Source organism: Pecten maximus, chromosome 5, assembly GCF_902652985.1.
Source record: "Pecten maximus chromosome 5, xPecMax1.1, whole genome shotgun sequence".
Lineage (NCBI taxonomy): Eukaryota > Metazoa > Mollusca > Bivalvia > Pectinida > Pectinidae > Pecten > Pecten maximus.
This window is the reverse complement of record NC_047019.1, coordinates 28,834,615-28,852,778: the sequence shown is the minus strand read 5'-3', so window position 1 is coordinate 28,852,778 and position 18,164 is coordinate 28,834,615. Positions and strand designations below refer to the sequence as shown.

At 39.3% G+C, this 18,164-nt stretch overlaps 3 protein-coding genes across 3 annotated transcripts; all 3 read left to right on the top strand.

Moving 5' to 3' along the window:
* Window positions 1-10,906: 10,906 nt before the first annotated feature.
* LOC117328392 (uncharacterized serine-rich protein C11G7.01-like) lies at window positions 10,907-11,761 on the top strand. The gene has a single exon (XM_033885919.1). It carries the CDS (start codon window positions 10,907-10,909, stop codon window positions 11,759-11,761), a length of 855 nt encoding a protein of 284 aa, XP_033741810.1.
* A 270-nt stretch (window positions 11,762-12,031) lies between these two features.
* LOC117328391 (uncharacterized serine-rich protein C215.13-like) lies at window positions 12,032-12,964 on the top strand. Its single transcript, XM_033885918.1, has one exon. The coding sequence runs from the start codon at window positions 12,032-12,034 to the stop codon at window positions 12,962-12,964; it is 933 nt and encodes a 310-aa protein (XP_033741809.1).
* Window positions 12,965-13,548: 584 nt separating this feature from the next.
* On the top strand, window positions 13,549-14,559 carry LOC117328390 (uncharacterized protein DDB_G0271670-like). The gene has a single exon (XM_033885917.1). It carries the CDS (start codon window positions 13,549-13,551, stop codon window positions 14,557-14,559), a length of 1,011 nt encoding a protein of 336 aa, XP_033741808.1.
* The last annotated feature ends 3,605 nt before the right edge of the window (window positions 14,560-18,164 follow it).

Genomic DNA, 18,164 nt, shown 5'->3' with positions numbered 1-18,164 from the left:
AGTGTGATAACATCTTGTCCTATCTGATATCCTGTCTAGTCTGACCCCCGAGTATGATGGCATCTTGTCCTATCTGATCCCCTGTCTAGTCTGATCCTCGAGTGTGATAACATCTTGTCCTATCTGATCCCCTGTCTAGTCTGACCCCCGAGTATGATAGCATCTTGTCCTATATGATATCCTGTCTAGTCTGACCCCCGAGTGTGATAACATCTTGTCCTATCTGATATCCTGTCTAGTCTGACCTCCGAGTGTGATAACATCTTGTCCTATATGATATCCTGTCTAGTCTGACCCCTGAGTATGATAACATCTTGTCCTATATGATATCCTGTCTAGTCTGACCCCCGAGTGTGATAACATCTTGTCCTATCTGATATCCTGTCTAGTCTGACCCCGGAGTATGATGGCATCTTGTCCTATATGATATCCTGTCTAGTCTGACCCCCGAGTGTGATAACATCTTGTCCTATCTGATATCCTGTCTAGTCTGACCCCGGAGTATGATGGCATCTTGTCCTATCTGATCCCCTGTCTAGTCTGATCCTGGAGTGTGATAACATCTTGTCCTATCTGATATCCTGTCTAGTCTGACCTCCGAGTGTGATAACATCTTGTCCTATCTGATATCCTGTCTAGTCTGACCTCCGAGTGTGATGACATCTTGTCCTATCTGATCCCCTGTCTAGTCTGACCCCCGAGTATGATAGCATATTGTCCTATCTGGTCCCTTGTCTATAGTCTGACTCCAGAGTATGATAACATTTTGTTCTATCTGGTATCCTGTCTGATATATCAAACACATGTGATCCAAAATTTTGTTTTACATCATTAATAATGTCAATATTCTGTCTTAATTTAACATTGTACCTACATGAGGTCATATGTTGTGTCTCACAGGGTGTCAGATGACTCACGGGGTGTCAGATGACTCACGGGGTGTCAGATGACTCACAGGGTGTCAGATGAAATGACCAATATGTTGATAAGATAGATTAACCTGACCATATGCTGTGTCCCACAGGGTATCAGATTAGACAGGTTACCTTAACAATGTTTACTACAAGGTGTTGCATTACACAAATTAATTTGACAAATATGTTGTTTTGCACAAAGACAGATTTTTTTTACCAGTATGTTGTATACTACAGGGTGTCAGATTAGACAGGTTAATCAAGCTCATATGTTATATCCTGAAAGGTGTCAGATAGGACAGGTTTCAATGCTTTGAACAACCAGTGTATCAGCCCTTTTACATTGGGAGATAAAATTGAACCAAAGAGAGACTGCTGCTTTTCATCAATAATAAATCATTCTATGTAATCTCGAAAAAAAATTACAATTGTTTTCAATCAATACATTTCATCAATCCCTAATCACTTAAGAAATGGAAACACACAGAACTACAAAACACATAATTCATGTGACTTTCAACATTATGTAAAATCCGATTGTTGCCATTTTGAGTGTTATTGGTTATTTTCTTAGGTATTGTGATGGCTTGGTGGCGCCAGTGAATATGTTCAGGCTACGAGTATAGAAATGTGATGAGAAACTATTTACTCAATACAGCAATATAATTGTCACGTCAAAATACCAACACAATCCAGTAAAATTAATCTGACATACAGTAAGATACCATTCCAAAGTAATTTGGATGCAAGAGACAACATGCATTTCCGTATATAACATATACCGTGCTGAATACACTTTAAAATGTAGACAAATTGTGTTATTTCAGTAAAATGAAGTGTTCGTGTCTAAGCACCACCCTCTAGGTGGGGAAGCTGTCACAATCTATTACCAGTTTTCAGTGGAGTTATATGAAATCACAAGGGAACTTTTCCAGCAAGTCTGCCTGCACTTTTGAAACCAATACTCGTCTTACCTTCCTCATGAATATTCAAATTTGACACTTACATAACAGAATGTGTTGAACAATTTTCCTTTTTAAAAAGCTGAAAGATGGGCATCATGGTGTACAATTTCATTTCTAGAGCAACAAGATGTTAAACCTCTCTATTAGCCTGGACAATCTTTCCTAGTAAATGAAGACTTCTATTGACTGTGACATTTATAAGATCAATCTTGAGATCTCGAGAAACCATGCAGGTGCAGAATATTGCAAACCCATTTTTTAAATAAATAATTTGCATATTTTAAAATTCTGATCAGTATTTAGCATTTAAAAATTGATGAAAATGGATTTTTTTTTAGATAATCAGTGCCTGTGCATTGAAATGTTAATTTTGTGGATTTGAATCCAATTTTAATACAAGGGCCCAATGGGCACGAATCGCTCACCTGCAATGCAGTGATCTGTTCATACATGGATCCTGCAGTTATTTGAAAGCATGCTACAGGGTCAATATAATGTCTCTCGGCACTTTGGCTATATAGAAGCTATTTAAAGATTTAAGCAAACTTGACAAACATGACCTTGAATGCGAGTTCATTTAAAAAACTTGGTAGCCCTTCAACCCAGACCCAATATCAACTGCCTGGGACTCTCGGTTATTGAGAAGAAGTCGTTTTAAGATTTTAGCCTTTTTAACCCCTGTGACCTTGAATGAAAGTCAAGGACATTAATTTGAACAAACTTAGTAGCCCTTTACAACAGCATGCTACGGACCCAATATAAACTCCCAGGAACTTTTGGTTATTGAGAAGAAGTCTTTAAAGAGTTTAGCCTTTTTGACCCATGTGACCTTGAATGAAGGTCAAGGTCATTCATTTGAACAAACTTGGTAGCCCTTCACCCCAGCATGCTACAGATCCAATATCAATTCCCTGGGATTCTTGGTTATTGAGAAGAAGTTGTTTAAAGGTTTTAGCCTTTTTGACCCCTGTGACCTTGAATGAAGGTCAACTTCATTCATTTTAACGAACTTGGTAGCCCTACACCCGAGCATGCTACAGGCCTAATATTAGGTCTCTGGGTCTCTTGGTTGTTGAGAAGAAGTTGTTTAAATTGTGATGTTGACGCCGGATGGATGGCCGGATGACGGCCGGACGACAGACGCCGCGCCACGGCATAAGCTCACTTGCCCTTCAGGCAGGCGAGCTAGAAATTAAGGACAGTTGAACTAAGGACCACTATATACAAGAGGCCAAATGGGCTTGTATTGCTCACCTGGCTCTATGACAACTTTGAAGTTGATCTAGGTCATTTCTGTAGATACTATGCTGATAACCACTTTATTCAAATAAGATTAGGCTAGGTTTATTCATGTCAATAATTTTTCTAGCCCTTCATTCCAGCATTCTCTTGGCCTAATATCAGGTCTCTTGGCTATCCAGGAATCATTGTTTCAAAATTAAAACCTATTTGAACCTTGTGTCTTTTAATGTAGGTCAAGGTCATTTATTTAAACAAACTTGGCAGCCCTTCATCGCAGCATCCTACAAGCCAAATATCAAGTCCCTGATGGGCCTCTTAGTTATTGAGGAGAAGTTTTTTGAAGATTTCATGCTATTTGACTCATATGACCTTGAATGTAGGTCAAGGTAATTCATTTGAACAAATTTGACAGCCCTTCACCTCAGCATACTACAGGCCCAATATCTAGTCCCTGGGACTCGTTGTTATTGATAAGAAGTTGTTTTGGTTCTACCATCTACTGAATACTGTATGTGGTATCCACCCTCTACTGAATACTGTAGGTGGTATCTACCCTCTACTGAATACTGTATGTGGTATCTACCCTCTACTGAACACTGTATGTGGTATCTACCCTCTACTGAACACTGTATGTGGTATCTACCCTCTACTGAACACTGTATGTGGTATCCACCCTCTACTGAATATTGTATGTGGTATCCTACCTCTACTGAACACTGTAGGTGGTATCTACCCTCTACTGAACACTGTAGGTGGTATCTACCCTCTACTGAACACTGTAGGTGGTATCCTACCTCTACTAAACACTAGGTGGTATTCTACCTCTACTGAACACTGTAGGTGGTATCTACCCTCTACTGAACACTGTAGGTGGTATCTACCCTCTACTGAACACTGTATGTGGTATCTACCCTCTACTGAACACTGTATGTGGTATCTACCCTCTACTGAACACTGTAGGTGATATCTACCCTCTACCGAACACTGTATGTGGTATCCACCCTCTACTGAACACTGTGGGTGGTATCCACCCTCTACTGAACACTGTGGGTGGTATCCAACCTCTACTGAACACTGTAGGTGGTATCTACCATCTACTGAACACTGTGGGTGGTATCCACCCTCTACTGAACACTGTACAGTGTGGTATCTACCCTTTACTGAACACTGTATGTGGTATCCACCCTCTACTGAATACTGTAGGTGGTATGTACCCTCTACTGAACACTGTAGGTGGTATATACCCTCTACTGAACACCGTAGGTGGTATCTACTCTCTACTGAACACTGTAGGTGGTATCTACCCTCTACTGAACATTGGGTGGTATCCACCCTCTACTGAACACTGTAGGTGGTATCTACCCACTATTGAACACAGTGGGTAGTATCTACCCTCTACTGAACACTGTAGGTGGTACCCACCCTCTATTGAATACTGTATGTGGTTTCCACCTTCTACTGAACACTGTGGGTGGTATCCACCCTCTACTGAACACTGTGGGTGGTATCCACCCTCTACTGAACACTGTAGGTGGTATATACCCTCTAGTGAACACTGTGGGTGGTATCCACCCTCTACAGAATACTGTATGTGGTATCTACCCTCTACTGAACACTGTAGGTGGTATCTACCCTCTACTGAACACTGTATGTGGTATCTACCCTCTAGTGAACACTGTTTGTGGTATCTACCCTCTATTGAACACTGTAGGTGGTAGATACCCTCTACTGAACACTGTAGGTGGTATCTACCCTCTACTGAACACTTTGGGTAGTATCCACCCTCTACTGAACACTGTAGGTGGTATCTACCCTCTACTGAACATTGGGTGGTATCCACCCTCTACTGAACACTGTATGTGGTATCTACCCTCTACTGAACACTGTATGTGGTATCCACCCTCTATTGAACACTGTAGGTGGTATCCACCCTCTACTGAACACAGTAAGTGGTATCTACCCTCTACTGAACACTGTGGGTGGTATCCACCCTCTACTGAACACTGTGGGTGGTATCCATCCTCTACTGAACACTGTAGGTGGTATATATCCTCTACTGAATACTGTATGTGGTATCTACCCTCTACTGAACACTGTATGTGGTATCTACCCTCTACTGAACACTGTATGTGGTATCCACCCTCTACTGAATACTGTATGTTGTATCCTACCTCTACTGAACACTGTATGTTGTATCCTACCTCTACTGAACACTGTAGGTGATATCTACCCTCTACTGAACACTGTAGGTGGTATCCTACCTCTACTAAACACTAGATGGTATTCTACCTCTACTGAACACTGTAGGTGGTATCTACCCTCTACTGAACACTGTACAGTGTGGTATCTACCCTCTACTGAACACTGTATGTGGTATCCACCCTCTTCTGAACACTTTAGGTGGTATCTACCCTCTACTGAACACTGTCGGTGGTATCTACCCTCTACTGAACACTTTAGGTGGTATCTACCCTCTACTGAACACTGTCGGTGGTATCTACCCTCTACTGAACACTGTATGTGGTAGATACCCTCTACTGAACACTGTAGGTGGTATTCTACCCTCTACTGAACACTGTAGGTGGTACCCACCCTCTATTGAATACTGTATGTGGTATCCACCTTCTACGGAACTCTATGATACCCTATGATATTACAGCTATCATGTAAGATTCTCCTCATGTTTCATTCAGCATTTGATTAACGTTTCAACACAAGCCAACAAAAGGGACATAACTCATACAGTTACATTTTTATTCTTAAACAGGGAACAAGTTTACAGGACATGAAAATAATCGATATACAATCAATCCATATATTAATTCATGTACAGTAAATAGGTTTCCAAATTGGCTTTTAAAGCTATATCTAATCATCGGACTTGAGCCCTCTTAACTCACACTATAAAGTATTCTCTAGATATCTCTTTGATTTAACCACTTCATTTCTATTGTGACAGGCGAGATAAATTAAATTGAATCACAGGATTTAATTCGCATACCAGAGAATATTGATTGATAAAGACAATACCCATCAACCTGGGACTTCTACCTGATCTGCATGAATACATAACTTTTTTTTATCATAAGCGGCCTGATAAATTCCATGTCTTATAGGCCCTACTTAGAACAACAAGCCAATCGCAGACAGCAATTGAATATTGTTACATAACAATTCGCTGAAATAGCCTTTCCTTAGATCATGGTTTGTATTGAAGGACAATTGGATTTGTTTTTATTGTTGAGATGTCTGGGCCCTGTCTTAAAGTAGAAAACATACATTTCAGTAAAAAGGAAATCCTATGCAATGTAAATCATATTAGTAACAGTCAAATGTATTTTATTCCGTTATCAAAGGCACCAAGTACTCACTCCATTTGATTGACTTCAGTCCAAACTTGATAGGAATCACTTCAAGTGATGGAATTGGCATGAATTTAAGCTTCAGTGTATTGACTGGCTATAAGAATTGAACATGAGGCAGAAAAAAGAATGGAAAGTCATTCCGCAGCAAGTTCTTTTTTCAATAAAACAACATATTGATGAAATGCACATTAGTATAAGATCTACCTTAAAATTTAGAAGAGACTTTAAAATCTAAGAAGAGAGATTACCGATTTTACCACTATTCAGTAGGTCAATTCAGTGACTTTTAAAGACAGAAAAAAAAGGGGGATCAAAAAAGAAGGGAATGCATCAATTTCAAGGTTTATGATATAAATATTACTTTTTACAAAATGTTCTCATCAGACTAGCACTCTGACCTACATGTATAATTCTAACTGTTCATCATAAAGCTATCGACTTGTTTGCAGGTGTGATTTGATGATTTATCAAACTGAAAAATTGACACCAGTGGCTGAACGCTAAGGGAAGTTTGTCTTTCGAGGGTTGATGAATCCTCATATTCACAGAGAAAAAAAAAGTGTTTTATTATGACACTTATGCAACATGTCCATATTACAAAATGATCAATCGCAGTCATCGGATTTGAAAGACTGCATGGATTGTAGATAGCATCAAATTTTTTTTTAAACATTTAATTCTGTCACCCACAGGGCATTTTTGTTTACCTTTAATTCTCTTCTAAAATGTATTTCAAAATTATTCCTTGTTTGTCATTAGGCATATATCCTGCTTTTGACCATCTTGTCAACAGATGTCATTCGCACCGACATTCTAGAGGCTGATTGTTTTTTTTTTTTTTGATATTGATATTACATAATAAGGGGAGGTCCCTTATTACTATATTTTGGTGCAAACTTGTGTTGTTTCATGGTCGTATCACAACTCTGAGCACCTGATTTGTGGTTGAAAAATTGTTTGAGAAAAATAAGGTTATAAACAAAATCACATTTTATTTCAGCCTGACACACCAGGCTAACTTAAACTTCCAAATCAACTTTTGTCTGTCCTAAAATTCATGGACAGTTTTAAAGTAATTCCCTTCAGCAGCTTGCACGTTTCAATCAGACAAAAGAGTGGTGACCAACAGATAAGCCAACATGAAATCATGAATTATAATGACCCCCCCCCCCCCCCCCCCCCCCAGCTGTACCGTAGGAAGACTTACAATATACTCAAGGCTACATCACTGAAAAAATAACCCATTGTTATAAGCGGATATTCAGCTTTGAGACGGATTACAGAAAAGCTTCCCTCCTATCGTTTCTGAGTCTGTATTTCCGTTTATGTCTTTAGAAGACAGAGACTGGCTGTCATGATATTACAAGACAAATTCTCAAATTGTATTTGTGGTTTTCTGCAGAGATTACTGCCAAGCCCATTAATATGTCATAAAAAATGAGAAGATCGTTCAGACATTGAGCTTCTCATCAAGTTATCAAGCATCCTGCATGATCTTCATAAAAATGGATAGGTTTATGATTGTTGTGTGAGAATGGCCTTGGCTTTGATGAGGGTCCTTCTGATGTCTTATAGACCATTATTGATAGATTAAATTCTAGTTGAGTGTTGATAATGAGTCCTTTTAAAAGATTTGAGGAATTGTAGGACTATTAATACATATTACCCGACTGTGTAACTACACATAAAATGAACCCATCCTAAATTCAGACACGACATTCTCACAGTAAGTTAATTAACATTAGAATATACTAAAACTAAGCATATTTCTCAAATTTAAGATCAACACAGCCAGTAAATAGTTGAATGTAATCTGTAATTGTTCCTTATGGTCGACAACAAAATGAAAACAAACTTAACCCTGACACTAGTGGTAGAAGCATCCACTTCGAGATTAAGATAATACATAAGTGCAAGAATTAAAATTGTGTTGCTCTGAGCATTATACATTGAAAGAGTTTTATTACTAAAATATCTGAACTTCTTTAGATGACCAGAATTATGTGGGGAATCTCAGAAGTGATTTCCGAATACTGAACTTTATAAAATTCTTTTAAATATCTCAATTGGCAGCTTTTTAACTTGCACTTTCTTCAGCTTTAAGATATTTTGGTAAAATACAGTTTCCCATGAAATGAGCAATTATATGCCAAGAATGCACAGATAATGAATCCCTAGCACTAGCACTTGTCTATTTTGACTTATAGCATCCTCTTTAACTACAGCATTTGAACAAAGTCAAAAATGTGTTGACCAGATAAAAGTAAATGGGTCAGATCCAACCTCTGTAACATACAAATGTATGTTGTGTGGCATCATTGACACATTTAAATCTGATCTTTATCCCTTTTTTAAGTAGACCCCAGTGACGGTGGTAATAAACTTTCCCTCAGCGTATCTGAGCTATGAACTACTGCAGAACATATTCTCACTCTCCTTTGCTGGAGAAACCCAAGCCATTTATAGCATATACTGATATTTTTTGCTTATTCAATCATGTTGAAGCTTAAGGAAAAGCAATCTAAAGACCTCATGTAGAAGTTATACGAGTAAGTAATACTGCCAGAATTGTGACCCCAAGGAAAGACATTAGATAGAAACCAGAGTACAAAATGAATGATAGATAAAAGAAGTATGAAAAATGTATCTGTGTCATATATTAATTTTTACTATGGCATCTGTGTCATATATTAATTTTTACTATGTAAATGTGATATCCAGTTGTTGATAGTGAGAAAACAGACTCCATTTACTGAATACACAGATTGCAATATTGGCTTTTATCATATGACTACCGTTATATACGGTGTCATAAACCCATCACATAAATTTTCTTTATGACACTAGTGTAATAACACCTTTCGCTACGCTGATTGGCTGGTTCCGTGAGAACTGTATTCATACGCGTGGGAACGACCTACTTCTTTTTACTACGACTCGTAAAAATGGCGACTAGTGCTTGTAAACTTTGAAAAAAAATCCACTGAACGACAAATTGGTCTATTAACATAACATATTGTACAATCAAAGATAAAATCCAAGATGTAAACATCCTAAGTTTTTTAATTATATTTATACTATAAGATGTTAAATTAGGCCTGGCAAACATCTATTTTATGACCCCTAGTAACATATTTCAACTCAGATAGAAAATTGCGGTTGCGTTGTCCGATGAGACATATCTAGTCTAGCTTCTTTTCAAATAAACAAATAATAACATTATTTAATAAAATCCTCATGAAAAACGGCAATGTAGTTTGTTACAACTTGCCTTCAACGGTTACTCAGAATAACATGCTGACACTGTCGTCGACAAACACGTGTAATGTCAAAACAAACAACACTGCCATCAAATCGGCATCCAAAGTCGCTTTTCACGGCAGTCTGAACACAATGTTCAGTGGGAATATTCACGGTGGAACATTTCACATCTCCATAAACTCCCGCGAGGACGAGGATAAACACAAAGCAGTGAAAAGGCGCCGTACAATGGTTCTGTACGACAGCGACAGCGAATAGACATTTGTACAACGAAGCCTCCATTATCGCGCCAAGTGACGTCACGGCTTCGTCACATCAAAAACAGTCGCTCATGAACTTTCAAACTAAAATATTTTCCTCATTGTTTCAAACACCAAGGACAATTTATCTATTATAGATTAAATGAAAAAATGCTGAAATTTTGTTTTGAGACGTGTATTTAATAAAATGAATCCTTTTCAAGAGTCAGTTGTGTTAGAACTATTTCTTCTCTCGTCGGTATAATTGACCTACTTCGAAGGTTCGGGTGATTTGGTTGAGATGTGACGATTCAAGGCAAAAGAGAAAATCAGTTTTTGATGGGGAACGATGAAAGAAAACGTAATATGATAAAAAGAATCTGTCATTCGTTTCCCTTCATATTAGATTTATGATACTCGTTTAGATTTTTTTATTTTTGCTCGCCAGAGGCTCGCAAAAATAAAAAATTCAAAACTCGTATCATAAATCTAATATGAAGGGAAACTCATGACAGATCCTCTATATATCAAATACGCCATCATAACTCATTGTCAGGTTCAGGTTTTATGTCTTACACACGCATTAATTAATGATATAAATGAATCAACAATATCCTTGACTGCATAAAATCCTAAGCATAGTTAAGTTTGTTGAAGTTCTAAATTAACTCTGTTACATCTGTCCTCAAACTTCTTTGGCTAATTTATCTGTTTTTCATTAAAGAGATGATGTATTTTATTGTCTTCAAACAATCATAAAGTAAATTTGAAGGCTGTACATTAAATATTCTTTACTGCCAATTGTTTTTTTTAAGATTTCAGCAATTTTCTGTTAAGTTTAATACAGTGGCATGTATCCTTATAACAATGTTCACAAGACAATGATATGGTGTTCCAGTAGTACCTACACCAACAACACAATGACATGGTGTTCCAGTAGTACCTACACCCACAAGACAATTACATGGTGTTCCAGTAGTACCTACACTAAGTCAATGACATGGTGTTCCAGTAGTACCTCCACCCACAAGACAATGACATGGTGTTCCAGTAGTACCTACACCAACAACACAATGACATGGTGTTCCAGTAGTACCTACACCCACAAGACAATTACATGGTGTTCCAGTAGTACCTACACTAAGTCAATGACATGGTGTTCCAGTAGTACTTACACCCACAAGACAATGACATGGTGTTCCAGTAGTACCTACACCAACAAGACAATGACATGGTGTTCCAGTAGTACCTCCACCAACAAGACAATGACATGGTGTTCCAGTAGTACCTACACCAACAAGACAATGACATGGTGTTCCAGTAGTACATACACCAACAGGACAATGACATGGTGTTCCAGTAGTACCTACACCAACAGGACAATGACATGGTGTTCCAGTAGTACCTACATCCACAAGACAATGACATGGTGTTCCAGTAGTACCTACACCAACACGACAATGACATGGTGTTCCAGTAGTACCTACACCCACAAGACAATGACATGGTGTTCCAGTAGTACCTACACCAACAAGACAATGACATGGTGCTCCAGTAGTACCTACACCAACAAGACAATGACATGGTGTTCCAGTAGTACCTCCACCAACAAGACAATGACATGGTGTTCCAGTAGTACCTACACCAACAAGACAATGACATGGTGCTCCAGTAGTACCTACACCAACAAGACAATGACATGGTGTTCCAGTAGTACTTACACCAACAAGACAATGACATGGTGTTCCAGTAGTACCTCGCCCACAACACAATGACATGGTGTTCCAGTAGTACCTACACCAACAAGACAATGACATGGTGTTCCAGTAGTACCTACACCAACAAGACAATGACATGGTATTCCAGTAGTACATACACCAACAGGACAATGACATGGTGTTCCAGTAGTACCTACACCAACAAGACAATAACATGGTGTTCCAGTAGTACCTCCACCAACAAGACAATGACATGGTGTTCCAGTAGTACCTACACCAACAAGACAATGACATGACTGTTCCAGTAGGACCTACACCCACAAGACAATGACATGGTGTTCCAGTAGTACCTACACCAACACGACAATGACATGGTGTTCCAGTAGTACCTACACCAACAAGACAATGACATGGTGTTCCAGTAGTACATACAACAACAAGACAATGACATGGTGTTCCAGTAGTACCTACACCAACAAGACAATGACATGGTGTTCCAGTAGAACATCCACCAACAAGACAATGACATGGTGTTCCAGTAGTACCTACACCAACAAGACAATGACATGGTGTTCCAGTAGTAACTACACCAACAAGACAATGACATGGTGTTCCAGTAGTACCTACACCAACAAGACAATGGCATGGTGTTCTAGTAGTACCTACACCCACAAGACAATGGCATGGTGTTTCAGTAGTACCTACACCCACAAGACAATGACATGGTGTTCCAGTAGTACCTCCACCAACAAGACAATGACATGGTGTTCCAGCAGTACCTACACCAACAAGACAATGACATGGTGTTCCAGTAGTACCTCTACCCACAAGACAATGGCATGGTGTTCCAGTAGTATCTACACCAACAAGACAATGACATGGTGTTCAAGTAGTACCTACACCAACAAGACAATGACATGGTGTTCCAGTAGTCCCTACACCCACAAGACAATGACATGTTCCAGTAGTACCTACACCAACAAGACAATGACATGGTATTCCAGTAGTACCTCCACCAAGACAATGACATGGTGTTCCAGTAGTACCTCCACCAACAAGACAATGACATGGTGTTCCAGTAGTACCTCCACCAACAAGACAATGACATGGTGTTCCAGTAGTACCTACACCCACAAGACAATGACATGGTGTTCCAGTAGTACCTACACCCACAAGACAATGACATGGTGTTCCAGTAGTACCTACACCCACAAGACAATGACATGGTGTTCAGTAGTACCTACACCCACAAGACAATGACATGGTGTTCCAGTAGTACCTCCACCAACAAGACAATGACATGGTGTTCCAGTAGTACCTACACCAACAAGACAATGACATGGTGTTCCAGTAGTACCTACACCAACAAGACAATGACATGGTGTTCCAGTAGTACCTACACCCACAAGACAATGACATGGTGTTCCAGTAGAACCTCCACCAACAAGACAATGACATGGTGTTCCAGTAGTACCTCCACCAACAGACAATGACATGGTGTTCCAGTAGTACCTACACCCACAAGACAATGACATGGTGTTCCAGTAGTACCTCCACCCACAAGACAATGACATGGTGTTCCAGTAGTACCTCCACCAACAGACAATGACATGGTGTTCCAAAAGTACCTACACCCACAAGACAATGACATGGTGTTCCAGTAGTACCTCCACCAACAAGACAATGACATGGTGTTCCAGTAGTACCTACACCAACAAGACAATGACATGGTGTTCCAGTAGTACCTATGTCAACAAGACAATGACATGGTGTTCCAGTAGTACCTACACCCACAAGACAATTACATGGTGTTCCAGTAGTACCTACACATACAAGACAATGACATGTGTTCCAGTAGTACCTACACCAACAAGACAATGACATGTTCCAGTAGTACCTACACCAACAAGACAATGACATGGTGTTCCAGTAGTACCTACACCAACAAGACAATGACAATGTGTTCCAGTAGTACCTCCACCAACAAGACAATGACATGGTGTTCCAGTAGTACCTACACCAACAAGACAATGACATGGTGTTCCAGTAGAACATTCACCAACAAGACAATGACATGGTGTTCCAGTAGTACCTACACCAACAAGACAATGACACGGTGTTCCAGTAGTAACTACACCAACAAGACAATGACATCACTGTGTTCCAATAGTACCTACACCAACAAGACAATGACATGGTGTTCCAGTAGTACCTACACCAACAAGACAATGGCATGGTGTTCTAGTAGTACCTACACCGACAAGACAATGGCATGGTGTTTCAGTAGTACCTACACCCACAAGACAATGACATGGTGTTGCAGTAGTACCTCTACCAACAAGACAATGACATGGTGTTCCAGTAGTACCTACACCAACAAGACAATGACATGGTGTTCCAGTAGTACCTACACCCACAAGACAATGACATGGTGTTCCAGTAGTATCTACACCAACAAGACAATGACATGGTATTCCAGTAGTACCTCCACCCACAAGACAATGACATGGTGTTCCAGTAGTACCTCCACCCACAAGACAATAACATGGTGTTCCAGTAGTACCTACACCCACAAGACAATGACATGGTGTTCCAGTAGTACCTCCACCAACAAGACAATGACATGGTGTTCCAGTAGTACCTACACCAACAAGACAATGACATGGTGTTCCAGTAGTACCTACACCAACAAGACAATGACATGGTGTTCCAGTAGTACCTCCACCCACAAGACAATGACATGGTGTTCCAGTAGTACCTACACCCACAAGACAATGACATGGTGTTCCAGTAGTACCTACACCCACAAGACAATGACATGGTGTTCAGTAGTACCTACACCCACAAGACAATGACATGGTGTTCCAGTAGTACCTCCACCAACAAGACAATGACATGGTGTTCCAGTAGTACCTACACCAACAAGACAATGACATGGTGTTCCAGTAGTACCTACACCAACAACACAATGACATGGTGTTCCAGTAGTACCTACACCCACAAGACAATGACATGGTGTTCCAGTAGTACCTACACATACAAGACAATGACATGTGTTCCAGTAGTACCTACACCAACAAGACAATGACATGTTCCAGTAGTACCTACACCAACAAGACAATGAAATGGTGTTCCAGTAGTACATACAACAACAAGACAATGACATGGTGTTCCAGTAGTACCTACACCAACAAGACAATGACATGGTGTTCCAGTAGAACATCCACCAACAAGACAATGACATGGTGTTCCAGTAGTACCTCCACCAACAAGACAATGACATGGTGTTCCAGTAGTACCTACACCAACAAGACAATGACATGGTGTTCCAGTAGTACCTACACCAACAAGACAATGACATGGTGTTCCAGTAGTACCTACACCCACAAGACAATGACATCACTGTGTTCCACCTTGATCTTGACTTTAAGGAGGTTTTTTAAACCATAATGTACATCAGCATTTCCTAGTATCATGTGAAACTGGCAATCCTTATGCACACTCTGCCATAAAAGCCCCCCCCCCCCCCCCCCCCTCCCCCCAAAAAAAAAATAGAAAAATAAAACTAATACATTTTCAATGGTAGAATACAGAGCTAATAACCACGAACACTTGATTTCTATCTAAAGTAAGTGTGACCTTGACCTTCAACCTTCAAAGCTGAAAAGCAATGGCAAGCAAGCACTTTAAGGAAGAAGCATTGTATCAAGTATCACTTTGATTGTCAAAAGTAAACTCAAGCTATTGCATAGAAACTGATTTGCTATATCTTAAGCAACAGTGACACTGGCCATTGACACAAAAAAGCAATACCAAGCAAGTAGTTTCAATAAAAAAACAAGAGACCCATGGGCCTTAACGGTCACCTGATTTTTGAAATATTTCAGTAAATTTGAATGAAAGAATGAATTTAAAAACAAATAAAACAAATGATAGTCAAAAATGTGATTTCCCTATAACTATAGTAAAGTTTATCCCCTCCCATGGGGCAAACGCGAGACCCCAGGGCTAGGAAATTCACAATTATGGTAAAGCACCTTAAGACCCTTCAATCTGTGAAGAGTATTTAATTCTACCTTAAATGGGCTGTAAGAAGAAGATTTTTAAAAATTTCTGTTAATTTGACCCTTTTTGGCCCCTCCCATCAGCCCCTGGGGGTCAGTCAGGGCCAACATGTACATACCATCAAACTGTCATCCCAAGCTGATAATGTTAACGAAGTTAGAATGAATTCCAATAAAAATTCAACAAATAATAGTCAAAAATGTGATTTCCCTATATAAACTATAGTAAAGTTTACCCCCTCCCCAGGGGCAAACATGAGACCCCAGGGTCATGAAATTCACAATTTTGGTAAAGCACCTTAAGATCCTTCCATCTATGAAGAGTATTTGATTCTAACATATCTGAGAGTAGAGAAGAAGATTTTTGAAATTTTTGTAAATTTTACCCTTTTTGGCCCCGCCCACCAGCCCCTTGGGGTCAACTAGGGCCAACATGTACATACCATCAAACTGTCATCTCATGCTGATAATTTGAACCAAGTTAGAATGAATTCCAATACAAATCCAACAAATAATAGTCAAAAATGGGATTTCCCTATATAAACTATAGTAAAGTTTACCCCCTCCCCAGGGGCAAACGTGAGACCCCAGGGTCATGAAATTCACAATTTTGGTAAAGCACCTTAAGACCCTTCCATCTATGAAGAGTATTTGATTCTACCATATCTGAGAGTAGAGAAGAAGATTTTTGAAATTTTAGTCAATTTGACCCTTTTTGGCCCCGCCCACCAGCCCCTGGGGGTCAACTAGGGCCAACATGTACATACCATCAAACTGTCATCTCATGCTGATAATTTGAACCAAGTTAGAATGAATTCCAATAAAAATCCAACAAATAATAGTCAAAAATGTGATTTCCCTATATAAACTATAGTAAAGTTTACCCCCTCCCCAGGGGCAAACGTGAGACCCCAGGGTCATGAAATTCACAATTTTGGTAAAGCACCTTAAGACCCTTCCATCTATGTAGAGTATTTGATTCTACCATATCTGAGAGTTGAGAAGAAGATTTTTGAATTTTTTGTCAATTTGACCCTTTTTGGCCCCGCCCACCAGCCCCTGGGGGGTCAACTAGGGCCAACATGTACATACCATCAAAGTGTCTTCCCATGCTGATAATTTGATACAAGTTAGAATGAATTCCAATACAAATCCAACAAATAATAGTCAAAAATGTGATTTCCCTATATAAACTATAGCAAAGTTTACCCCCTCCCCAGGGGCAAACGTGAGACCCCAGGGTCATGAAATTCACAATTTTGGTAAAGCACCTTAAGACCCTTTCATCTATGAAGAGTGTTTGATTCCACCTTATCTGAGAGTAGAGAAGAATATTTTTGAAGTTTTAGTCAATTTGACCCTTTTTGGCCCCGCCCCTCAGGCCCCTGGGGGAGTGGGGACCATATAATTCACAATTTTGGTTCACCCTCAGCCATGGAAGCTTCCTGTAAAATTTCATTGAATTTGGTTCAGCAGTTTTTAAGAAGAAGTTGAAAATGTAAATTGTTTACGACGCACGATGGACGACGCCGGACAAAAGGCGATTGCAATAGGTCAACTGAGACTTTGTCTCAGGTGACCTAAAAACACTGTACAAAGTCTGAGTTCGATCAGTTCAAAAGAAATTCCAGTTATTGCATGGAAATAAAAGTGCTGACAGACATACTGACAGACGGATGGACAGTGAGTTACTAAAGGGCACCCACATTTTTGTGGTGAGGCCTTTATTATAGCTAGAGTGTATCGTACCTTCTATAAACACATTTTAGTTTCCAGGAAAAGAAGTAATTATATAACAATTGTATATAGAGGACAGTAGTAATTATAGCTAGAGTGTATCGTACCTTCTATAAACACATTTTAGTTTCCAGGAAAGGAAGTAATTATGTAACAATTGTATACATGGAGAACAGTAGAAATTATAGCTAGATGTATCATACCTTCTATAAACACCAAAGCCAGGACACATTTTAGTTATCAGGAAAGGAAGAAATTATACCACAATTGTATATTGAGGACAGTAGTAATTATAGCTAAAGTGTATCGTACCTTCTATAAACACATTTTAGTTATCAGGAAAGGAAGTAATCATATAACAATTGTATATATAGAGAACAGTAGTAATTATAGCTAGAGTGTATCGTACCTTCTATAAACACATTTTAGTTATCAGGAAAGGCAGTAATTATATAACAATTGTATATATAGAGAACAGTAGTAATTATAGCTAGAGTGTATCGTACCTTCTATAAACGCTAAAGACGGGACAAATTTTAGTGTATCATTGAGCGAAGTAATTACAGAGTAACTGTTCCATCAACAAGAACCTAAGCACAGTCTATTTTAATGTACTTTTCATCCTCAAAAAAAGCATCTAATGCTGGAGATCTTAGTTG